At 45.3% G+C, this 26,882-nt stretch overlaps 1 protein-coding gene across 1 annotated transcript in view; it reads left to right on the top strand.

Annotated features, from left to right (window-relative positions):
* Positions 1 to 26,882, top strand: part of LOC138349713 (putative neural-cadherin 2) — a 419,993-nt gene that overhangs the window by 280,032 nt on the left and 113,079 nt on the right. The window contains exons 13-14 of the mRNA XM_069339617.1: positions 13,686 to 14,041; positions 25,942 to 26,452. Coding sequence (XP_069195718.1) covers positions 13,686 to 14,041; positions 25,942 to 26,452 — 867 coding nt within the window. The remainder of the gene's footprint in view (positions 1 to 13,685; positions 14,042 to 25,941; positions 26,453 to 26,882) is intronic.

Here is a 26,882-nt window from a genome sequence, read left to right as displayed (position 1 = left end):
TCAATGCCAATCATTCCCACGCCTATGGGAAGAGATAGACAAACGTTTTCTAGATGATTTGTGTTTGCTGGGATGGCTGTGGAGCAGCTTTGGTTGGGTCTTGGCTTTACTCGCGATGTCATTTTCAAACTGTCTCTCTGCTTCCCTCCGCACTCTGATGTACTCATTTCTGGCCCTCTGGTATCTCTCCCTGCTCTCTGGTGTTTTGTTATTTCTGTAGTTTCTCCATGTTCTTTTACTCAGTTGTTTCGCTACCTTACATTCCTGGTTAAACCATGGGTTTTTCTGTTGTTTTTCGTTTTTCTTTTTTTGGACGGGGATAAACCTGTCTGCAGCTTCCTGGCACTTTTGGCTGACAAAATCCATCATGACCTGCACATTCTTGTCTCTAAGTTCTGTTTCCCATGGTATTCCCCTGAGGAAGTTCCTCATCTCGTCATATTTTCCTCTTCGGTAATTCAGTCTTTTCCCCTCCACTCCTATCCTTGGATAGGTTATCCCTACCTCCACCAAGTACTCAAAGGTCAGTACACTGTGGTCACTCATTCCTATGGGGGCTTCAACTTTGACTTCCCTTATTTCTGACTCATTCAGGGTGAATATCAAGTCGAGTCTAGCTGGTTCATCATTGCCTCTCATTCTTGTGGGTTTCTTGACATGCTGGCTCAGAAAATGCCTTGTTGTCACTTCCAAGAGTTTAGCTCGCCACGTATCTGCACCACCATGTGGGTCCCCATTCTCCCAGTCTATCTTTCCATGGTTGAAATCACCTGTGATTAAGAGTCTTGAGCCATTCCTTCAGGCAACTGAAGCTGCTCTCTCTATTATATTAATGGTTGAAATGTTGTTCCTATCAAACTCCTGTCTAGGTCTTCTGTCATTTAGGGGAGGGTTGTAAATGACTGCCACTGTTATCTTAGGTCCACCCATTGTTATAGTTCCTGTTATGTAATCTCTGAATCCGTCACAGCCCGGAATTTCCATCTCATCAAAACTCCAGTCCTTCCTTATCAGCAGGGCCACTCCTCCACCTCCTCTCCCTTCTCTCTCTTTCCTTACTATTTAGTAGTCCTTTGGAAACACAGCATCTGTTATGACTCCTGACAATTTTGTTTCCGTTAGTCCTATTACATCAGGGTTTTCTTCTTGCACCCTTTCTGCCAGTTCACTTGCTTTATTGGTAATCCCATAAATGTTTGAGTACATTACCTTGAAGCTCACTTTCTTATATCCAATTTCACCCACACTCCCTACAAGTGTAGGAGGTTGTTCTATGGTCATTGCTACTTGGGTAGGCTCCTCCTCCTGTGAGGTAGTTGCCAGGGGTTCAGGGGGAGGTGGAGTGGGGGGTGGAGGGCTTAGGTCTTCCTCAGGCCTGCTTGGGGCAGGAAGAAGTCCTGGGGGTGAGGGAGCAGGGATTGCTTGGGGAGAGGGCACGCCCTCCTGCGGTGTAGTTGACAGGGGTTTGGAGGGAGGTGGAGTGGGGGATAGAGGGCTTTGGTCTTGCTCAGGCCTGCTTGGGGCAGGGAGAAGACCAGGGGCTGGGAAAGCAGGGGCTACTTGGGGTAAGGGGAGGGGGAGGATTTGGGTTTCATGATGGGCATTATGCAGGGGCAAGGAAGGGTTTGTGCTGGGGGGTAGGGAGGGCCCTATTGGGTGGTGGGCTGTGGTGTTGCATTCCCCCCTGGGGTTCCTGGGTTGCTGGATTGGGATTCCACACTCCCCTCTGGGATTGCTGGGTTGGAGGCTGAGGTTCCCTGGCTCTCTTCCCTCTCCTTGCGCCTTTTCCTTGCATTTGCTGCCCTTACTATCTCGTCTCTGTTCATGTCCCTCTGAACATATACCTCTTTGTAGATCCTTGCATGTCTCAGTTTGCTCTTCCTTACTAGGATGTCCTCTTTGATGTCCTCGCTCTTGAATACTACCTTGATCAATCTCTTTTTGTCTCTGTTGTACTGGCTAATCCGGAAAAACTGTTCCATGTCTCGTCAGCCCCTTCCATTCCTATCTCCTTTAATATCCCTGCCACTGCAGCTTTGTCTTTAGTCCTCGTTTCCTCCTTTGTGGAGCCCTCTTGTTCCTTGACACCTACCGCTACTACAGCTCTTTTCCTTTCCATTAGCTGGCTTGTGCATCTAGCTGCCTCCTGTGAGGTTACTGCTTTCATTACAACTTCCTTGACTGTGGACATTGCTCCTGGGCTCTTGAGCATTTTAGCAAAGGTTGGGCCAATTGTAGGGGTCCCTGCCATTGCTACATCTCCTGGCACCTGGGGGTTGGTCCCCTGGGCCAGAGTCTGATGAGGGCCTGTTTTTAGGCTTTTTATCTCCTCTTGTGCTGCACTTAGTTCTATCTGCAGCTTACATATAGTTTCCCTCAGGTCCTTCAATTCCCCACTGACTTCCTTCTATGCCTTAGCAATCATCTCCATGAATGACTCGTCCAGTCCCTCTCCTCCAGCTTCATTCTGTTGTCTTACCATCCAGCTTGACCTGTGTGTGTGTGTGTGTGTGTGTGTGTGTGCGTGCGTGTGTGTGTGTCTGTGTGTGTGTGTCTGTATGTGCGTGTGTGTGCGTGTGTGTGTGTCCGTGTGTGTCTTTGTGTGCGTGCGTGTGTGTGTGTCCGTGTGTGTCTTTGTGTGCGTGCGTGTGTGTGTGTGTGTGTGTGTGTGTGTGTGTGTGTGTGTGTGTGTGTGTGTGTGTGTGTGTGTGTGTGTGTGTGTGTGTGTGTGTGTGTGTGTGTGTGTGTGTGTGTGTGTGTGTGTGTGTGTGTGTGTGTGTGTGTGTGTGTGTGTGTGTGTGTGTGTGTGTGTGTGTGTGTGTTTATTGTGGGGGTGGCACGGTGGGGGGGGGGTTAACTGGTGGAGGGATGGAGGGAGAGGGAGAGAGGGAGTGAAAGGGAGAGGAGGAGTGAAAGGGAGGGAGAATGAGAAGTAGGCAGAGAGGAAGAGAGGAAGGAGGGCAATCAGGTGGGTGAGGTATGGAGGGTCAGTCCCTGGGGTGAGAGGTGAGGTTGGCGGTAGGCTGGTTTGTGCATGCGTGTGTGTGTGTGTGTGTGTTTACTCTGGCGTGTTATGGTGAGGAGGGGGGGGGGGGGTAGGTCTAGTCAGTGGCGGTGTAATGTAACACACAGGTGAGAGAAACTAGTACCTAGCTGAGGCTCTTCTCTTTCGTATTTTAATTAACTTATGTTCATAGCTAATTACTATATAAAAAACACTGTACACCTTGTATGACTGACTTTGAGAGGCACTCACCTCCGAGTAAGCATCCCACAGCACAATTAGGTGATTTATGAAGCGATGTCCGCCTTAATTGTTGACGTCCCCGCCAGAGGTCCTCCCACGTGGTGGTCCAAGCTCTTCCCGTCTCAGGCCTCTGGTGCCACCGTCCTGCCACAATCTCGTTCTTTTTCAATTTTTTTTCTTATCCAACATTGTAGGAATTCACTATGTTGCGTTATCACTGCGTTGCTGTACCCTTCATATGACCAAAAACTATGTTTTGGGCTCACTGGTACGTAAATATCCCGAGAATATTGAAGTAATTCGCGGACCGCCGTCCTACCCTTGTCGTTCCCTACCGCCGTCCTACTACCGTGTGTGTGTGTGCGTGTGTGTGTGTGTGTGTGTGTGTGTGTGTATACTCACCTATTTGTACTCACCTATTTGTGCTTGTGGGGGTTGAGTTTTGGCTCTTTGGTCCCGCCTCTCAACTGCCAGTCAACTGGTGTACAGATTCCAGAGCCTACTGGGCTCTATCATATCTACATTTAAAACTGTGTATAGAGTCAGCCTCCACCACATCACTGCCTAATGCATTCCATCCGTTAACTACTCTGACACTGAAAAAGTTCCTTCTAACATCTCTGTTGCTCATGTGGGTACTCAGTTTCCACCTGTGTCCCCTTGTTTGCGTCCCACCAGTGTTGAATAGTTTATCCTTGTTTACCCGGTCGATTCCTCTGAGGATTTTGTAGGTTGTGATCATGTCTCCCCTTACTCTTCTGTCTTCCAGTGTCGTAAGGTGCATTTCCCGCAGCCTTTCCTCGTAACTCATGCCTCTTAGTTCTGGGACTAGTCTAGTGGCATACCTTTGGACTTTTTCCAGCTTCGTCTTGTGCTTGACAAGGTACGGGCTCCATGCTGGGGCCGCATACTCCAGGATTGGTCTTACATATGTGGTGTACAAGATTCTGAATGATTCCTTACACAGGTTCCTGAACGCTGTTCTGATGTTAGCCAGCCTCGCATATGCCGCAGACGTTATTCTTTTTATGTGGGCTTCAGGAGACAGGTTTGGTGTGATATCAACTCCTAGATCTTTCTCTCTGTTCGTTTCATTAAGTACTTCATCTCCTATTCTGTATCCTGTGCCTGGCCCCCTATTTCTACTGCCTTGTTTCATTACTTTGCACTTACTCGGGTTGAACTTCAGCAGCCGTTTGTTGGACCATTCACTCAGTCTGTCTAGGTCATCTTGTAGCCTCCTACTATAGTCCTCAGTTTCAATCCTCATCATAACTTTTGCATCATCGGCAAACATTGAGAGAAATGATTCTATACCCTCTGGGAGATCATTTACATATATCAGAAACAGTATAGGTCCAAGGACTGACCCCTGCGGGAATCCACTCGTAACGTCTCGCCAATCTGAGACCTCACCCCTCACACTGACTCGTTGTCTCCTGTTGCTTAGGTACTCCTGTATCCAATGGAGTACCTTCCCTTACACTCCAGCATGTATCTCCAGCTTTTTCACTAGCCTCTTGTGTGGCACTGTATCAAAGGCTTTCTAACAATCCAAAAATATGCTGTCTGCCCACCCTTCTCTTTCTTGCCTTATTTTTGTTGCCTGGTCCTAGAATTCAAGTAACCCTGTGAGGCAGGACCTGCAATCCCTGAATCCATGTTGATGCTGTGTTACAAAGTTCTTTCGCTCCAGGTGCTCCACTAGCTTTTTTCGCACAATCTTCTCCATCAGCTTGCATGGTATGCAGGTTTGGGACACTGGCCTGTAATTCAGTGCCGCCTGTCTATCCCCTTTCTTGTATATCGGGACTACGTTAGCTGCTTTCCAAATTTCTGGCAGTTCCCCTGTTGCCAGTGATTTGTTATACACTATGGAGAGTGGGAGGCACAGTTCTTCTGCTCCTTCCTTCCTTCAGAATCCAAGGGGAGATTCCATCTGGGCGTATAGCCTTTGTCACATCCAACTCTAGTAAACACTTCCTCACTTCCCCGCTGGTAATCTCAAACTCTTCCAGTGGTTCCTGGTTAGCTATTCCCTCTCTTATCTCTGGGATTTCTCCTTGCTCTAAGGTGAAGACCTCTTGGAATTTCTTATTCAGTTCCTCACACATTTCCTTGTTGTTTGTAGTGAATCCTTCTGCCCCTCTCCTTAATTTCATAACCTGTTCCTTTACTGTTGTTTTTCTCCTGATGTGGCTATGCAGCAATTTAGGCTGAGTCTTTGCCTTGCTTGCGATGTCATTTTCGTATTGTCTTTCTGCCTCTCTTCTCATCCTGACATATTCATTCCTGGCATTCTGGTATCTTTCTCTGCTCTCCAGTGTCCTGTTATTCATATAGTTTCTCCATGCCATTTTACTTTGCTGCTTAGCTAGCCTTTATCTCTGATTAAACCATGGGTTTCTCATCTTCATTTCACTGTTTTCCTTTTGGGCTGGGACAAACCTGTTTGCTGCATCCTTACATTTTTGCGTGTTGTAGTCCATCATATCTTGGGCCGTCTTTTCCCTGAGCTCTGTTTCCCATGCTATATCTGTTAGGAATTTTCTTATCTCCTCATAGTTTCCCTTTCGGTATGCTAACCTTTTGGTTTCGGTATCCCTCCTGGAGTTCAATAACCCTTCTTCAATCAGGCACTCAAACACCAATACACTGTGGTCGCTCATTCCTACTGGGGCCTCAAAACCGATTTCTCTTATGTCAGAGACGTTCAGGGTGAAGACCAGGTCGAGTCTCTCTGGTTCGTCATTTCCTCTCATCCTTGTGGGTTCTCTGACATGCTGGGTTAAGAAGTTTCTAGTCACCACCTCCAGTAGTTTGGCTCTCCATGTATCCTCACCTCCATGCGGTTCCTTGTTCTCCCAATCAATCCTTCCATGATTGAAGTCGCCCATGATGAGCAGATGGGATCTATTTCTACAGGCAGCAGAGGCTGATCTCTCAATTATAGTGTTAACTGCTATGTTGTTGTATTCCTACTCTTGACTGGATCTTCTGTCAATTGGTGGAGGGTTATATATTACTGCTACTACTATCCTTGGTAATCCCATTGTCATGGTGCCTGCTATGTAGTCTCTGAAACCCTCACAGCCCGGGATAGCCATCTCCTTAAAAATCCATTTCTTTCTCATGAGTAAGGCTACTCCGCCTCCTCCCCTACCTTCCCTCTCTTGCCTTATTACTGTGTATTCCTGGGGAAACACGGCATTCGTTATGATTTCAGAGAGTTTTGTTTCAGTGAGTCCGATTACATCTGGGTTCACTTCTTGTGCTCTTTCCCTTAGTTCACTTCCCTTGCTTGTGATCCCATCTATGTTTGAGTACATTGCCCTGAAACTGACTCTCTTCTGCTTCTCTTCTGGGGGGACCTGTGGGGTCTGGGGTAAGCGGGAGCTGGGAGGATCTGGTACGGGGAGACTGGTGGAGGAGGAAGGGCTTGTGGGGGTGGGTGGGGAGGGGGAGGGTAGGGGGAGTGGGTGAGAGGGGGAGGGTTGGAGTGGGGGAAAGGGGGAGGGTTGAGGGGGTGAGAGGAGGAGGTTTGGGGGGATGGGGGAGAAGGGGGGGTTTGGGGATGCAGTAAAAGTGGGAGGGCTTGGGGAGCGTGGGGGGAAAGGGAAGGCTGAGGTGGGTGAGGAAGAGGGGAGGGTTTAGGGGAGTGGTGGAGAGGGGAAGGCTTAGGTGGGGTGGGGGGGAGTGGGGGGCTTAGGGGGGTGGGGGAGAACGGAGGGATTGTGGGTGGGAGAGACGGGAGGGCATGTGGGAGAAGGGAGGGCTTGGGGGATGGGGGAGAAGGGAGGTCCTGGGGGGAAGGGGGAGTGGGAGGAGGGGGGGGAGTGGAAGGAGGGGGGGGGAGTGGGAGGAGGGGGGAGGGGGAGGAGAGGGGTGGGTGAGGGGAGGGTGCCTTAGGTGGGTACTTAGTAGGGGGGCTGACAGGGGTTGGGGCAGGTAGGGTATCTGTTGGGTAGAATGTGGGGGTGGTGCCGCACTCCCTGTGGCTAGTGCACTGTTTGAGGAGGGTTCCCCATTCCCCTCTGGGATTGTAGGGATTGGGGTTGTGGCTCCCCGATTCCTTTCTCTCACCCTGCGCTTCTTCCTCGCGTCTGCTGCCTGCTTTCTCTCTTCCCTTGTCATATCCCTCTGCAGGAATACTCTTTTGAACTTCTCTACATTTGCTAGACAACACTTCCTTTCTAACAGTTCCTCTTTCGCGATTTCGCTCATGAATACCACCTTTATCATTCGGTCTCTGTCCTTGTTGTACTTTCCAAGCCTGTGTGTGTGTGTGTGTGTGTGTGTGTGTGTGTGTGTGTGTGTGTGTGTGTGTGTGTGTGTGTGTGTGTGTGTGTGTGTGTGTGTGTGAGTGAGTGAGTGTGTGTGTTTGTGTACTCACCTATTTTTGCTTGCATTGGTTGAGCTCTGGCTCTTTGGTCCCGCCTCTCAACTGTCAATCAACTGGTGTACAGGTTTCTGAGCCTATTGGGCTCTATCATATCTACAGTTGAAACTATGTATCGAGTCAGCCTCCACCACATCACTGCCTAATGCATTCCATTTGTCAACCACTCTGACATTAAAAAAATTCTTTCTAATATCTCTGTAGCTCATTTGGGCACTCAGTTTCCACCTGTGTCACCTAGTACGTGTGCCCCTTGTGTTAAATAGCCTGACTTTATCTACCCTGTCAATTCCTCTGAGAATCTTGTACGTGGTGATCATATCCCCCTAACTCTTCTGTCTTCTAGCGACGTGAGGATTAATTCCTGTAGTCTCTGTAGTCCCGGTGCTCCTGGGGAGAGTGTCACTCTCACCTTCCTCTCTCTCCCCCAGCCACAGGGGAGGCCGGTGCCCCTGGGGAGAGTGTCACTCTGACCTTCCTCTCTCTCCCCCAGCCACAGGGGAGGCCGGTGCTCCTGGGGAGAGTGTCACTCTCACCTTCCTCTCTCTCCCCCAGCCACAGGGGAGGCCGGTGCCCCTGGGGAGAGTGTCATTCTCACCCTCCTCTCTCTCCCCCAGCCACAGGGGAGGCCGGTGCTCCTGGGGAGAGTGTCACTCTCACCTTCCTCTCTCTCCCCCAGCCACAGGGGAGGCCGGTGCTCCTGGGGAGAGTGTCACTCTCACCTTCCTCTCTCTCCCCCAGCCACAGGGGAGGCCGGTGCTCCTGGGGAGAGTGTCACTCTGACCTTCCTCTATCTCCCCCAGCCACAGTGGAGGCCGGTGCCCCTGGGGAGAGTGTCACTCTCACCTACCTCTCTCTCCCCCAGCCACAGGGGAGGCCGGTGCCCCTGGGGAGAGTGTCATTCTCACCCTCCTCTCTCTCCCCCAGCCACAGGGGAGGCCGGTGCTCCTGGGGAGAGTGTCACTCTCACCTTCCTCTCTCTCCCCCAGCCACAGGGGTGGCCGGTGCCCCTGGGGAGAGTGTCATTCTCACCTTCCTCTCTCTCCCCCAGCCACAGGGGTGGCGGGTGCCCCTGGGGAGAGTGTCACTCTCACCTTCCTCTCTCTCCCCCAGCCACAGGGGAGGCCGGTGCTCCTGGGGAGAGTGTCACTCTCACCTTCCTCTCTCTCCCCCAGCCACAGGGGTGGCCGGTGCCCCTGGGGAGAGTGTCATTCTCACCTTCCTCTCTCTCCCCCAGCCACAGGGGTGGCGGGTGCCCCTGGGGAGAGTGTCACTCTCACCTTCCTCTCTCTCCCCCAGCCACAGGGGAGGCCGGTGCTCCTGGGGAGAGTGTCACTCTCACCTTCCTCTCTCTCCCCCAGCCACAGGGGAGGCCGGTGCTCCTGGGGAGAGTGTCACTCTCACCTTCCTCTCTCTCCCCCAGCCCCAGGGGAGGCCGGTGCTCCTGGGGAGAGTGTCACTCTCACCTTCCTCTCTCTCCCCCAGCCACAGGGGAGGCCGGTGCTCCTGGGGAGAGTGTCACTCTCACCTTCCTCTCTCTCCCCCAGCCACAGGGGTGGCCGGTGCCCCTGGGGAGAGTGTCATTCTCACCCTCCTCTCTCTCCCCCAGCCACAGGGGAGGCCGGTGCCCCTGGGAAGAGTGTCATTCTCACCCTCCTCTCTCTCCCCCAGCCACAGGGGAGGCCGGTGCCCCTGGGGAGAGTGTCACTCTCACCTTCCTCTCTCTCCCCCAGCCACAGGGGAGGCCGGTGCCCCTGGGGAGAGTGTCATTCTCACCTTCCTCTCTCTCCCCCAGCCACAGGGGAGGCCGGTGCTCCTGGGGAGAGTGTCACTCTCACCTTCCTCTCTCTCCCCCAGCCACAGGGGAGGCCGGTGCCCCTGGGGAGAGTGTACGTCCAGGACCCCGACGACTGGGACGCCGCCGCCAAGACGTACTCCTGGAGACACCATCTGTCTGGCTTCTTCCTTGACACTGACACCGGCGACCTCACTATGGCCCCCGGCACTCCTGACGGCCGGTAGGTGAAGGTTCCCTTCCCACCTGGAGGTAGGTAGGTGAAGGTTCCCTTCCCACCTGGAGGTAGGTAGGTGAAGGTTCCCTTCCCACCTGGAGGTAGGTAGGTGAAGGTTCCCTTCCCACCTGGAGGTAGGTAGGTGAAGGTTCCCTTCCACCTGGAGGTAGGTAGGTGAAGGTTCCCTTCCCACCTGGAGGTAGGTAGGTGAGGGTTCCCTTCCCACCTGGAGGTAGGTAGGTGAAGGTTCCCTTCCACCTGGAGGTAGGTAGGTGAAGGTTCCCTTCCACCTGGAAGTAGGTAGGTGAGGGTTCCCTTCCCACCTTGAGGTAGGTAGGTGAAGGTTCCCTTCCCACCTGGAGGTAGGTAGGTGAGGGTTCCCTTCCCACCTGGAGGTAGGTAGGTGAAGGTTCCCTTCCCACCTGGAGGTAGGTAGGTGAAGGTTCCCTTCCACCTGGAGGCAGGTAGGTGAAGGTTCCCTTCCACCTGGAGGTAGGTAGGTGAAGGTTCCCTTCTCACCTGGAGGTAGGTAGGTGAAGGTTCCTTTCTCACCTGGAGGGCGGTAGGTGAAGGTTCCCTTCCCACCTGGAGGGAGGCAGGTGAAGGTTCCCTTCCCACCTGGAGGGCGGTAGGTGAAGGTTCCCTTCCCACCTGGAGGGTGGCAGATGAAGGTTCCCTTCCCACCTGGAGGGCGGCAGGTGAAGGTTCCCTTCTCACCTGGAGGGCGGTAGGTGACGGTTCCCTTCCCACCTGGAGGGCGGTAGGTGAAGGTTCCCTTCTCACCTGGAGGGCGGTAGGTGACGGTTCCCTTCCCACCTGGAGGGCGGCAGGTGACGGTTCCCTTCCCACCTGGAGGGTGGCAGATGAAGGTTCCCTTCCCACCTGGAGGGCGGCAGGTGAAGGTTCCCTTCCCACCTGGAGGGTGGCAGGTGAAGGTTCCCTTCCCACATGGAGGGCGGCAGGTGAAGGTTCCCTTCCCACCTGGAGGGCGGTAGGTGACGGTTCCCTTCCCACCTGGAGGGCGGCAGGTGAAGGTTCCCTTCCCACCTGGAGGGCGGTAGGTGACGGTTCCCTTCCCACCTGGAGGGCGGCAGGTGAAGGTTCCCTTCCCACCTGGAGGGTGGCAGGTGAAGGTTCCCTTCCTACATGGAGGGCGGCAGGTGAAGGTTCCCTTCCCACCTGGAGGGTGGCAGGTGAAGGTTCCCTTTCCACATGGAGGGCGGCAGGTGAAGGTTCCCTTCCCACCTGGAGGGTGGCAGGTGAAGGTTCCCTTCCCACATGGAGGGCGGCAGGTGAAGGTTCCCTTCCCACATGGAGGGCGGCAGGTGAAGGTTCCCTTCCCACCTGGAGGGCGGTAGGTGACGGTTCCCTTCCCACCTGGAGGGTGGCAGGTGAAGGTTCCCTTCCCACCTGGAGGGCGGTAGGTGACGGTTCCCTTCCCACCTGGAGGGTGGCAGGTGAAGGTTCCCTTCCCACCTGGAGGGCGGTAGGTGACGGTTCCCTTCCCACCTGGAGGGCGGCAGGTGAAGGTTCCCTTCCCACCTGGAGGGTGGCAGGTGAAGGTTCCCTTCCCACCTGGAGGGTGGCAGGTGAAGGTTCCCTTCCCACATGGAGGGCGGCAGGTGAAGGTTCCCTTCCCACCTGGAGGTAGGCAGGTGACGGTTCCCTTCCCACCTGGAGGTAAGAAGGTGAGGGTTCCCTTCCCACCTGGAGGGCGGAAGGTGAAGGTTCCCTTCCCACTTGGAGGTAGGTATCTTGAGGTTATCTTCAGATGATTTCGGGGCTTCAGTGTCCCCGCGGCCCGGTCCTCGACCAGGCATCCACCCCCAGGAAGCAGCCCGTGACAGCTGACTAACTCCCACGTTCCTATTTACTGCTAGGTAATAGTAGCATCAGGGTGAAAGAAACTCTGCCCATCGTTTCTCGCCAGCGCCCGGAATCGAACCCGGGACATCTGGATCGCGCGTCCAGTGTTCTGTCCGCTCAGCTACCGGTTCCAGGTAAGTAGGTGAAGGTTCCCTTCCCACCTGAAGGTAGGTGGGTGAAGGAACCGTGCCAGGGAAGGTAGGTGAAGGAACCGTGCCGGGGAAGGTAGGTGAAGGAACCGTGCCAGGGAAGGTAGGTGAAGGAACCGTGCCAGGGAAGGTAGGTGAAGGAAGGAAGGAAGGTGAAGGCTGGCAGATATTTGTATTTAAGACACATGGACGAAACATTTAGAGCAGTGAGACTCGATCACGGGTCAAGATGGAAGTGCTGTCCAAGACGAGTTTGAACCTAACGAGTTGTGTGTAAAATGTAAACTATCCTTATTCAGAAACAGGGAGTCTTACTGCTGCATTAATGAGTATTTGGACGTTATTCATGAGGACGAGTTGGACTTGTGCTCCATTTGTTGGTCCAGACTATCAGTTACACATTCTTAATCTTCATTAAACGTTGAGTCAAGGATAGGAATGAAACTGTCTCTTCTTTGTTAATTGTTTTCAAGGGAACACGTATCATGTCCATCAGGTACGAGCTAAGCTTCAAGGTCAACGACGTCAGCCAAGGTCAATTTGGGGTCAGGGCCAACGTCACAGTCGAGGTGAAGTCCCTGAACCACCATGACGTCACACACGCCACCCCGCTTACCTTGGCGGTGAACCCCTACCAGCTGGTCATGGCCAGAGAGGTACGTTTAAGAGAGTATGGTTCAGACAGAAACTGAAGACAGACGAAAACAGACAATTAAAAAAAGAGAGACAGAAGGATAAATAGACAGACGAAGACATGCATACCGGAGTGACAGACGAACAAGATTCGTATAGTGCTACATAGCCTTCCAGGCTTGGTGCCTTCTTTGATAATTACTTACTTACGAACAAGATCCACAAACAGACCGATACTAAGCACATCCAACATATAACCGCGTCTTGTAACACAGGGTGAGGCATCAATACTCAGCCAGCTGGAGACGACGGTAGAGGCGTGGGCGGGCAGGAGGAGCATGGGCGTGCGGGCGGGCAGTGGCAGCATGGGCGCGCGGGCAGTGTCAGTGGAGGCCCTGGGCGGCCACCACGCCATGCCCGCCACAGAGGCGTCACGGGTGTGGCTGGTAGCTCCGGGTGTGCCCAATCTCGACCACATCCTCATGTATAGGAAAAATGAGGTGAGTTCGCTCAGCCAGTAAGTCGTTATTAACAGCAGTAACAACATTTGTTTCGTAAATAATGAACTATATTAAAGGCCGGTAGTTGTAGTTGTGAGGACAATAACCGGAGTAGTGGTAGTAGTAGTTCCTTCCACTAGCAAGAAGTGAGTGCGGCCGTTTATTAGTACTGATAGTACTACTAATCGTGGCAGTAGTTGTAGTAATAGTAGCTGTGAATGAGATTGTATGACTATTGCTGGGTAGTATGTGAAGAACAAGTGTTGACAAACAAATAATAGCTGTAGCTGTGTAAATAATATCAGTAGTCATGATAATATTAGCGAAAGTTCTGGGAATAGTAGTAACAGAAGTTGTGATAATTGAAGCATTAGTCACGGTAATAGTTGGAATAGTTGTGGAAATGGTGGCAGTAGTTATGATAACTTTAGCAATAGTCGTGACAGCAGCAGTCGCGACAACAGAAGTAAAACCATAAGTATAATTCCAAGCGGAAGTTGAACACTTCATTAACCTAAACATCAAAGTCAAAACATTTAATATGCCTCATTTTTTATATCCTCATTTTATTAATATATATATACTTTGAAATATCTTATGTTTGTGCGATATAGCTCATTCCTCTTGTCGCAGTGAGACAAGTGAACCATTAAAGCTAGATTTGCATACATATTACTTGGCTTATTATTTCTTATGTTTGTAATTGAGTCTGACATACGAGAAGAAGTAACTTTCCGTCATATGCTCTCTCAACATTTCACTGTTCAAAGTTATGCATGTAAGTCTGTGGGGCGGTTGATAGAATTCCTCTGAAGTTTCCAGGTTACTGCATGCGTGTCGTGGGCTGATTATTCATTGGGTGAAATATTTTCTTCACAGCTGAGCGCCATTTTAGGAGTCAATGTGCAAGAGGTCGGCGTCGGGACATGCCAGGAGGTCGTTCGTACAGTCCCTTTGGAGAACACGTACGAGAGCGAGAGCGAGGTCGACTACGAGGACCTGCGTGTCGTAGCCACCCAGGAGGCCGACGGGTGCGTGGACGGGTGCTGGGTGCGCGCTGCCCATACTGACGGCTTCAGCATAGTAGACGCTAACATCTCGGCGCTAGTGGGACCCAAGATGGAGGTCCGCACCACCTGTGGTTGTGGACACACCACACCTCCTACCCACGACACCTGCACCCCGTACACCTGTCTGAATGGTGGCAGGTGCATTCCAGCATCTTCAGGTACCAGGTGAGTTGCCAGTAATTGCCCACAACACATCCATGGGCCCCACGTGAGTTAGTGGCACTTCTATATATTCTCTGAACTTTGTATAAGAGTGCAATATGTTTAAAAATATGCACACAATGGGGAAATAGCAGGACAGGCAATTATATGAGAAATTATAAAACAGCAGCAATTCCAACGTTGTCGCCACACATGTGCGTAAGTCGTATAGTGCGTTCTGGCTACTAAGTACGACATATATATATATATATATATATATATATATATATATATATATATATATATATATATATATATATATATATATATATATATATATATATATAAATATATATATATATATATGTATATATATATATAAATATAAATATATATATATATGTATACATATATATATATATATATATATATATATATATATAGATTTATATATATATATATATATATATATATATATATATATATATATATATATATATTTATATATATATATATATATATATATTTATATATATATACATATACAACTTTAGAACACTTTCCCACCAGGAGACTCGAACCCTAGCCAGCACAGAAGCCTTCCAGCAACTGGCATAACAGGTACGCCTTAACCCTCTCCACCACCTGCTCAGACCCTTAAAAGAGATGGTAATTTCGGAGTATTTAAATACCCCAAGGATCAACACCTCCCAAGAGCACCAGAGCAAGTGTGGGGTCATTTATACGTTAATTTCATCAAGTCCCTGTTAATATGGGAAGACACAGTGTCTCTGCTTAAGGCACAACTCTCCTAAACACGAGAGTTAAGTATACAACTTTAGAACACTTTCCCACCAGGAGACTCGAACCCTAGCCAGCACAGAAGCCTTCCAGCAACTGGCATAACAGGTACGCCTTAACCCTCTCCACCACCTGCTCAGACCCTTAAAAGAGATGGTAATTTCGGAGTATTTAAATACCCCAAAGATCAACACCTCCCAAGAGCACCAGAGCAAGTGAGGGGTCATTTATACGTTAATTTCATCAAGTCCCTGTTAATATGGGAAGACACAGTGTCTCTGCTTAAGGCACAACTCTCCTAAACACGAGAGTTAAGTATACAACTTTAGAACACTTTCCCACCAGGAGACTCGAATCCTAGCCAGCACAGAAGCCTTCCAGCAACTGGCATAACAGGTACGCCTTAACCCTCTCCACCACCTGCTCAGACCCTTAAAAGAGATGGTAATTTCGGAGTATTTAAATACCCCAAAGATCAACACCTCCCAAGAGCACCAGAGCAAGTGAGGGGTCATTTATACGTTAATTTCATCAAGTCCCTGTTAATATGGGAAGACACAGTGTCTCTGCTTAAGGCACAACTCTCCTAAACACGAGAGTTAAGTATACAACTTTAGAACACTTTCCCACCAGGAGACTCGAACCCTAGCCAGCACAGAAGCCTTCCAGCAACTGGCATAACAGGTACGCCTTAACCCTCTCCACCACCTGCTCAGACCCTTAAAAGAGATGGTAATTTCGGAATATTTAAATACCCCAAAGATCAACACCTCCCAAGAGCACCAGAGCAAGTGAGGGGTCATTTATACGTTAATTTCATCAAGTCCCTGTTAATATGGGAAGACACAGTGTCTCTGCTTAAGGCACAACTCTCCTAAACACTTTGGGGTATTTAAATACTCCGAAATTACCATCTCTTTTAAGGGTCTGAGCAGGTGGTGGAGAGGGTTAAGGCGTACCTGTTATGCCAGTTGCTGGAAGGCTTCTGTGCTGGCTAGGGTTCGAGTCTCCTGGTGGGAAAGTGTTCTAAAGTTGTATACTTAACTCTCGTGTTTAGGAGAGTTGTGCCAAATATACATATATATATATATACATATATATATATATATATATATATATATATATATATATATATATATATATATATATATATATATATATATATACATATATATATATATATATATATACATATATATAAATATATATATACATATATATATATATATACATATATATACATATATATAAATATATATATATATATATATATATATATATATATATATATATATATACATATATATATATATATACATATATATATATATATATATATACATATATATAAATATATATATATATATATGTATATATATATATATATAAATATATATATATATATATATATATATATATATATATATATATATTTATATATATATATATATATATATATATATATATATATATAAATATATATAAATATATATATATATATATATATATATATATATACATATATATATATATATATATATATATATATATATATATACATATATATATATATATATATATATATATATATATATATATATATATATATATAATATATATATATATATATATATTAGTATATTTTGGTAGCAGTCTTTCCTGTAGACATATATTATTAAATATGACCGAAAAAGTAAAATTAATAATTCTAACACGAATTTTCTGTGTTTCTTATATTTCTTTTCACTGTTGATGGTAACTGAAAAATCAATTCTCCAAAATTCATTTTTATTTCTAGTCTGACGCGACACTTGAACGCGTCTTGTGAAACTTATTACATTTTCAAAGACTTTAGTTTACTCACACACAACTATAACTGAACAGAGTTCAAACAGCTTCGATTTTATACCTGCATTTGGGTGAGGTGATATGTTACAACAGTTTTGGATGAGGTGATAACAAACTTTCAACACACGACAGAACATGAAACAATAGGTATAATATTTTGTAAGGTAAAGGGAAGAATGGAAGTAACTGCAGAGGGCCTCTTGGCCCATAATTCTTGATGCTTCTATATTGGGTGCGGAGTCTTGAAGTGGGTAGAATATAGTTGTGCATTAATTGGCTGTTGATTGCTGGTGTCGACGTCTTAATGTGTAGTGCCTCACAGATATCAGCCGCCTGCTATCGCTGTATCTATCGATGATTTCCATGTTTTTTGTTAAGACTTCTCTGGTGATGGTCTGGTTGTGGGAAGAGATTATATGTTCCTGAAGCCCTGTTGCTTATGCATCGTTAATCGCCTGGAAAGAGATGTTGTTGTTTTGCCTATATAATGAGTTCTTTGAGGCTTACAGTCCCCAAGTGGGCATTTGAAGGCATAGATGACATTGGTCTCTTTTAAAGCGTTCTGCTTTGTGAGTGGAGAGTTTCTCATGAGTAGATTGGCCGTTTTCTTGGTTTTATAGTAGATCGTCAATTGTATCTTCTGATTTTTGTCTGTAGGGATAGCGTTTCTATTAACAATACCTTTCAGGACCCTTTCCTCCGTTTTATGAGCTGTGGAAAAGAAGTTCGTGTAAAATAGTCTAATAGGGGGTACAGGTGTTGTGTTAGTTCTCTCTTCAGAGGTTGCATGGCTTTTCACTTTCCTTCTTATGATGTCTTCGATGAAACCATTGGAGAAGCCGTTATTGACTAGAACCTGCCTTACCCTACAGAGTTCTTCATCGACTTGCTTCCATCCTGAGCTATGGCTGAGAGCACAGTCGACATAAGTATTACCGACACTCCTCTTGTACCTGTCTGGGTAGTCACTGTTGGCATTTAGGCACATTCCTATGTTCGTTTCCTTAGTGTAGACTGCAGTGTGGAAACCTCCGCTCCTTTCCTTGACTGTTACATCTAGAAAGGGCAGCTTCCCATCCTTCTCCATCTCATAAGTGAAACGCAACACAGAATTCTGCTCAAATGCCTCCGTCAGCTCCTGCAGATGTCTGACATCAGGTGCCTGTGTAAAAATATCGTCAACATACCTGCAGTATATGGCCGGTTTCAAGTTCATATCGACTAAGACCTTTTGTTCGATGGTACCCATGTAGAAGTTCACAAACAGGACACCTAAGGAAGAACCCATGGCGACCCCATCTACTTGCTTATACATGTGCCCATCAGGGCTCAAGAAGGATGCCTTTTTAGTACAAGCTTGGAGTAGTTTCCTTAGAAAAGTTTTCTGGTATGTCAAGAGGAGTACAGGCCGGATCACAATACACTCTGTCTGCTATCATCTCGATTGTTTTATCCACAGGTACGTTGGTAAACAGTGATTCTAAGTCCAACGAGGCTCTTATCCCTGTGGCCCGTGTTCCCCGCAGTAAGTTAACAAATTCCTTTGGAGACTTCAGGCTGAAGGTGCAAGGGAAACAAGGAGTCAGCAAGCCGTTGAGTCGCTTCGCCAGTCTGTACGTGGGTTTGGATATCTGGCTAATGATTGGCCGAAGTGGGTTTCCAGGCTTATGTGTCTTGAGATTTCCATACGCGTATCCAGGCTTATTTTCCCCAATAATCTTTGGCAGGTGGAGTCCTGATTTCTTGGCGTTCACAGTTTCGATCAATTTGTTGACCTTTGCTTTCAATTCGGCTGTAGTGTCCTTCGTTACCCTTTGGAATTAAGTTTGGTCTGAGAGAATGAGGTTCATTTTCGCCAGATATTCGTCTTTTTTAAGAATGACGTATATTGGCGACTTGTCACCTCTCCTGACAACTATCTCCTTGTTCTCACGAAGGCTCTTAGCTGCCGCTTTGAGCTCGGGGGACAGTACGGTGCTTCTGTAATTCTCTCGATTCTTTCCTCCTTCCGCAATAAGTTCTGCTTGTAAGGTATCTTTGGTGGTGACCTTCTTTTGTGTCTCGAGGTCGAATATGTCGTCCAACAGAATCTCCAACTCCACTTTCCGGGCCATCTCATCTTTCCGGGATTTCTCACCAGAGAAATCTTAGCAAACAACACAGAAATTATCGATAGATACAGCGATAGCTGGCGACTTGACATCTGCGAGGCACTACACATCAAGAAGTCAACACCAGCATTCAACAGCCAATTAATGCACAGCTATATTCTACCCACTTTAAGACTCCGCTCCAATATAGACGCATCAAGAAATATGGGCCAATAGGCCCTCTGCAATTACTTCCATTCTTACCTTCAATACCCATTGTTTCGTGTTCTATCATTGTTAAAGTTTTGTTCACCTCATCCAAAACTGTTGTAACATATCACCTCACCCAAAATGCGGGTATAAAATGAAAATGAAAGCTGTTTAAATCATTGCATAGTGAGAACTCTGTTTAGTGTTTGCAGGTAATAGTTGTGTGTGTGTAAACTAAAAGTCTTTGAAAATGTAATAAGTTATTATAAAACGTGTTCAAGTGTTGCGTCAGACTAAAAATAAAAAAGAATTTTGGAGAATTGATTTTTCAATTACCATCAACAGTGAAAAGAAACATAAGAAAGATCGAGAAAATTCGTGTTAGAATTATTAATCTTACTTTTTCGGTCATATATAATAATATATGTCTACAGGAAAGACTGCTACCAAAATATATTAATATTAAAACGCACGACCCAGCAGCAAGGAATCAAGCCTTCACGATAAAATATCGCCAAGATCTGATTCGTGATCAGATATACAAGGCAGAAAATGAAATCAAAGACAACAAAACGCAACTACTTCATGCTACAAACGAATGGAGAAACAGCAACATCGACGAAAGTCTCCGTATTCGCATCGAGAAACACCTCGACATCCTCACAGACCGACATTACCTCAGCACTGAAACAAGGATAATCAAGATGCTAACAACGTTATATGGAGGACCTATGGCAATTCCACGACCAACAGACGCCTTCCTGAACCTTGCAGGAATCAACCTCACTGAGGACCAAGTCACTCTCCTAAATCTGGGTATAAACTGTCACGTTATGTCTAGACCAAGTGAGATGGCCCGGAAAGTGGAGTTGGAGATTCTGTTGGACGACATATTCGACCTCGGGACACAAAAGAAAGGTCACCACCAAAGACACCTTACAAGCAGAACTTATTGCGGAAGGAGGAAAGAATCGAGGAAACTACAGAAGCACCATACTATCCCCCGACCTCAAAGCGGCAGCTAAGAGCCTTCGTGAGAACAAGAAGATAGTTGTCAGGAGAGGTGACAAGTCTCCAATATACGTCATTCTTAAACAAGACGAATATCTGGCGAAAATGAACCTCATACTCTCTGACTAAACTAAATTCCAAAGGATAACGAAGGACACTACAGCCGAAATGAAAGTAAAGGTCAACAAAATGATCAAAACTGTGAACGCCAAGAAATCCGGACTCCACCTGCCAAAGATTATTGGGGAATATAATCCTGGATATGCGTATGGAAATGTCAAGACACATAAGCCTGGAAACCCACTTTGGCCAATCATCAGCCAGATACCCACACCCACGTACAGACTGGCGAAACGACTCAACAGCTTGCTGGCTCCTTATGTCCCTTGCGCCTTCAGCCTGAAGTCTCTAAAGGAATTTGTTGACTTACTGCGGGGAACACGGGCCACAGGGATAAGAGCCTCGTTGGACGTAGAATCACTGTTTACCAACGTACCTGTGGATGAAACAATCGGGATGATAGCGGACAGAGTGTATCGTGATCCGGCCTGTACTCCTTTTGATATACCAGAAAACATTCTAAGGAAACTACTCCAAGCTTATACTAAAGAGGCATCCTTCTTGAGCCCGGATGGGCTCATGTATAAGCAAGTAGATGGGGTCGCCATGGGTTCTCCCCTAGGTGTCCTGTTTGCGAACTTCTACATGGGTACCATCGAGCAAAAAGTCTTAGTCTATATGAACTTGAAACCGGCCATATACTGCAGGAATATGACGACATTTTTACACAGGTATCTGATGTCAGACATCTGCAGGAGCTGAAGGAGGCATTTGAGCAGAATTCTATGTTGCGTTTCACTTACGAGATGGAGAAAGATGGGAAGCTGCCCTTTTTAGATGTAACAGTCATGGAAAGGAGTGGAGGTTCCATACTGCAGTCTACACTAAGGAAACAAACATAGGAATGTGCCTAAATGCCAACAGTGACTGCCCAGACAGGTACAAGAGGAGTGTTGTTAACCCCTTTGTCGACCGTACAATCAGCCACAGCTCAGGATGGAAGCAAGTCGACGAAGAACTCTGTAGGGTAAGGCAGGTCCCTAGTCAACAACGGCTTCTCCAATGGTTTCGTTGAAGACATCATAAGAAGGAAAGTGAAACGCCATGCAACCTCTGAAGAGACAACTAACACAACACCTATACCCCCTATTAGACTATTTTACAGGAACTTCTTTTCCACAGCTCATAAAACGGAAGAAAGGGTCCTGAAAGATATTGTTAATAGAAACGTTATCCCTACAGACAAAAAACAGAAGATACAACTGACGATTTACTATAAAACCAAAAAAAAGGCCAGCCTACTCATGAGAAACTCTTCAGATACAAAGCAGAACGCTTTAAAAGAGACCAACGTCGTCTACGCCTTCAAATGCCCTCTTGGGGACTGTAAGCCTCAAAAAACCCAGTATATAGGCAAGACAACAACATCTCTTTCTAGGCCGATTAACGATTCATAAGCAACAGGGCTCCATTAAGGAACATATAATCTCTTCCCACAACCAAACCATCACCAGAGAAATCTTAGCAAACAACACAGAAATCATCGATAGATACAGCGATAGCAGGCGGCTTGACATCTGCGAGGCACTACACATCAAGAAGTCAACACCAGCAATCAACAGCCAATTAATGCACAACTATATTCTACCCACCTCAAGACTCCGCTCCAATATAGAAGCATCAAGAAATATGGACCAATTGGCTTTCTACAAACACTTCTATTCAATACCCATTGTTTCGTGTTCTGTCTTGTGTTGATGAAATTAATACCCTATTAATGCCACCTCTTGTTCTGTCTTGTGTTGATGAAATTAATACCCTATTAATGCCACCTCACCCCATCCACCTCACTCAAATGTAGATATAAAATCGGAGATGCGTAAGTTCTATTCAGTTGTGTATTTGAATACTAAAGTCTTTGAAAATGTAATAAGTCTTACGAAACGCGCTCGTGGTCGCGTCAGACTAGAAATAAAAATGAATTTTGGAGAATTGATTTTTGATTTACCTCCAACAGTGAAAAGAAATGTACGAAAGATTGAGAAAATTCGTGTTAGAATTATTAATCTTACTTTTTTCGGTCATATTTATTAATATATATATATATATATATATATATATATATATATATATATATTTATATATATATATATATATATATATATAGGTACAAAATATATATATATATATATATATATATATATTTTGTACCTAGTAGCCAGAACGTCGTACTTGGCCTGTTATGCAAGGCCCGATTTGCCTAATAGCCAAGTTTTCCTGAATTAATATATTTTCTCTAATTTTTTTTCCTATGAAATGATAAAGCTACCATTATGTATGAAGTCAATTTTTTTTATTGAAGTTAAAGTTAACGTAGATATATGACCGAACCTAACCAACTTTACCTAACGTAACCTTACCTATCTTTATTGGTTAGGTTAGGTTAGGTAGCCGAAAAAGAAATATATATATATATATATATATATATATATATATATATATATATATATATATATATATATATATATATATTATTAAATATGACCGAAAAAGTAAGATTAATAATTCTAACACGAATTTTCTCAATCTTTCGTACACTGTTGGAGGTAAATAAAAAATCACTTCTCCAAAATTCATTTTTATTTCTAGTCTGACGCGACACGGGCGCGTTTCGTAAAACTTATTACATTTTCAAAGACTTCACAAATACACAACTGATTAGAACTTGCGTTTTCCCTGATTTTATATCTACATTTGAGTGAGGTGGGAAGGGTGATGTGGCATTACATTTGAGTGAGGTTGGGAAGGGTGATGTGGCATTAACACAAGACAGAACACTAGGGGATATTAATAGGGTATTAAAAGTATTAACACAAGACAGAACAGAAACAATGGGTATTGAATAGAAGTGTTTGTAGAAAGCCTATTGGTCCATATTTCTTGATGCTTCTATATTGGAGCGGAGTCTTGAGGTGGGTAGTAATATAGTTGTGCAATAATTGGCTGTTGATTGCTGGTGTTGACTTCTTGATGTGTAGTGCCTCGCAAACGTCAAGCCGCCTGCTATCGCTGTATCTATCGATGATTTCTGTGTTGTTTACTAGGATTTCTCTGGCGATGGTTTGGTTATGGGAAGAGATTATATGTTCCTTAATGGAGCCCTGTTGTTTATGCATCGGTAAACGCCTAGAAAGAGATGTTGTTGTCTTGCCTATATACTGGGTTTTTTGGAGCTTACAGTCCCCAAGTGGGCATTTGAAGGCATAGACGACGTTAGTCTCTTTTAAAGCGTTCTGTTTTGTGTCTGGAGAGTTTCTCATGAGTAGGCTGGCCGTTTTTCTGGTTTTATAGTAAATCGTCAGTTGTATCCTCTGATTTTTGTCTGTAGGGATAACGTTTCTATTAACAATATCTTTCAGGACCTTTTCCTCTGTTTTATGAGCTGTGGAAAAGAAGTTCCTGTAAAATAGTCAGGAAATAGTGAAAGTGAAAAGGAATTCCTTTCAATAGGAAAGTGAAAAGCCATGTAACCTCCGAAGAGACAACTAACACAACACCTATACCCCCTATTAGACTATTTTACAGGAACTTCTTTTCCACAGCTCATAAAACAGAGGAAAGGGTCCTGAAAGATATTGTTAATAGAAACGTTATCCCTACAGACAAAAATCAGAGGATACAACTGACGATTTACTATAAAACCAGAAAAACGGCCAGCCTACTCATGAGAAACTCTCCAGACACAAAACAGAACGCTTTAAAAGAGACTAACGTCGTCTATGCCTTCAAATGCCCACTTGGGGACTGTAAGCTCCAAAAAACCCAGTATATAGGCAAGACAACAACATCTCTTTCTAGGCGTTTAACGATGCATAAACAACAGGGCTCCATTAAGGAACATATAATCTCTTCCCATAACCAAACCATCGCCAGAGAAATCCTAGTAAACAACACAGAAATCATCGATAGATACAGCGATAGCAGGCGGCTTGACGTTTGCGAGGCACTACACATCAAGAAGTCAACACCAGCAATCAACAGCCAATTATTGCACAACTATATTCTACCCACCTCAAGACTCCGCTCCAATATAGAAGCATCAAGAAATATGGACCAATAGGCTTTCTACAAACACTTCTATTCAATACCCATTGTTTCTGTTCTGTCTTGTGTTGATACTTTTAATACCCTATTAATATCCCCTAGTGTTCTGTCTTGTGTTAATGCCACATCACCCTTCCCACCTCACTCAAATGTAATGCCACATCACCCTTCCCACCTCACTCAAATGTAGATATAAAATCAGGGAAACGCAAGTTCTAATCAGTTGTGTATTTGTGAAGTCTTTGTAAATGTAATAAGTTTTACGAAACGCGCCCGTGTCGCGTCAGACTAGAAATAAAAATGAATTTTGGAGAAGTGATTTTTGATTTACCTCCAACAGTGAAGCGTAATGTACGAAAGATTGAGAAAATTCGTGTTAGAATTATTAATCTTACTTTTTCGGTCATATTTAATAATATATGTCTACAGGAAAGACTGCTACCAAAATATACTAATATATATATATGTATATATATATATATTTATATATATATATATATATATATATATATATATATATATATATATATATATATATATATATGTCGTACCTAGTAGCCAGAACTCACTTTTCAGCCTACAATGCAAGGCCCGATTTGCCTAATAAGCCAAGTTTTCATGAATTAATATATTTTCTCTATTTTTTTTCTTATGAAATGATAAAGCAGCCCATTTCATTATGTAAGAGGTCAATTTTTTTTTATTGGAGTTAAAATTAACGAAGATATATGACCGAACCTAACCAACCCTACCTAACCTAACCTAACCTATCTTTATAGGTTAGGTTAGGTTAGGTAGCCGAAAAGTTAGGTTAGGTTAGGTTAGGTAGGTTAGGTAGTCGAAAAGCAATTAATTCATGAAAACTTGGCTTATTAGGCAAATCGGGCCTTGCATAGTAGGCTCAGAAGTGAGTTCTGGCTACTAGGTACGACATATATATATATATATATATGTCGTACCTAGTAGCCAGAACTCACTTCTCAGCCTACTATGCAAGGCCCGATTTGCCTAATAAGCCAAGTTTTACTGAATTAATATATTTTCTCTAATTTTTTTCTTATGAAATGATAAAGCTACCCATTTCATTATGTATAAGGTAAATTTTTTTTTATTGGAGTTAAAATTAACGTAGATATATGACCGAACCTAACCAACCCTACCTAACCTAACCTAACCTATCTTTATAGGTTAGGTTAGGTTAGATAGCCGAAAACGTTAGGTTAGGTTAGGTTAGGTAGGTTAGGTAGTCGAAAAAACATTAATTCATGAAAACTAGGCTTATTAGGCAAATCTGGCCTTGCATAGTAGGCTGAGAAGTGAGTTCTGGCTACTAGGTACGACATATATATATATATATATATATATATATATATATATATATATATATATATATATATTTGATAACAGTTATGCAATTATTGTTATATTACGTAATTTTATTTATTCATGTTCGTGTTTTGAGACAACCCACGACACAAATTACTGCACATGGGCTTGACAAGGTCAGTTTTAACTGCCTGCTGCTCAGGCTATACTTATTGAAGGCCCTTAGCCATTCGTAACTTGGCCGAGACTCTTAATAACACAGATTTGTGTCCAAGTTTGGTGAAGTTTGGCAAACAAAAACTTAAGACTCAATTTGCAGGATTACCCAGAGGTCCGGGTTAACGGGCTCCAGATAAGGGAGCTCCTACCTTTCCTTAGTCTAGTGTAGGACTAAAATTTCACAATTAGGATTATTTATCTTCAGAACATTTCGAGATTATTTCCTGGGTTCTGTTTGGACGATACGTTCCTCAGATGCATCTGTCCTCACGGAACCTGGGGCTCTCGCTGCAAGGTGATCGTTAGGCACTTCGAGAACGACAGTGGAGGGTCGGACTTGGCCAGTAGTGAAGATGAGGTTGTTACTGTGGGCGGGTGGGCGTGGGTGCCGCCCATCCCGCCTTGTGCCGAAGTCCACCTGAGTCTGGAGGTGCTGACCAGATCCATTGCGTCCACGCTGCTGTACTCAGGACCAGACCAGGGGGCACCAACCCCAGGGACCGAAGAGAACGCTGCTAGGGACCTGTTGCTGCTGGAGCTGCGTCAGGGCCGTCCGTCTCTCCTGCTGGACCTGGGGGACGGCCCTGTTACCCTCGACCTCAACGCCTCCTACTCCCTGGCAGACAACACCTGGCACAGGATCGACCTCATATGGAAAGACGAGGTGAGGAGTGAGGATGTAGCGCAGAGACTCTGGACTCTAGGTATTGGTTTTGAAATCCATATGATTGTTGTGACCGATATCGTTGTGACTTCTATTATAATGGTAAATATTATCATTATTTCATATCATTCATTATCATAACAAATCTCATGTTGTTAATCGCCTGACTAGTCTCGATTACTGCCTGTTATAGTCGATTAACTACTATAAATGTCATTAAACACATCACTGTGAATCATACCTAGTTTTCTTCGACACTTGCTGCAGGAAATGTTATCACAATAGAATAAATCCCATTTCAAAACCGTGGTTGATATTCGGCCTTCGTCAGGCCCATTCAATATATTTAATCTACATTCAAAAGAAAGGGCCACCGAATGAATATATTTTTATTTTTGAGAAACGTCCGTTTTTGGATACAGTTTAACATTTACGAATGCATATTTCGATTACATTGCAGCTTGGACAGCCAGTACATAGGCAACCCAGCATTTTTTGCGATGTATAATATATGGCAGGTAATTGGATCAAG

This window comes from Procambarus clarkii, chromosome 42, assembly GCF_040958095.1.
Source record: "Procambarus clarkii isolate CNS0578487 chromosome 42, FALCON_Pclarkii_2.0, whole genome shotgun sequence".
NCBI classification, from domain to species: Eukaryota; Metazoa; Arthropoda; class Malacostraca; order Decapoda; family Cambaridae; genus Procambarus; species Procambarus clarkii.
This window is presented reverse-complemented; position numbering and strand designations above follow the sequence as displayed.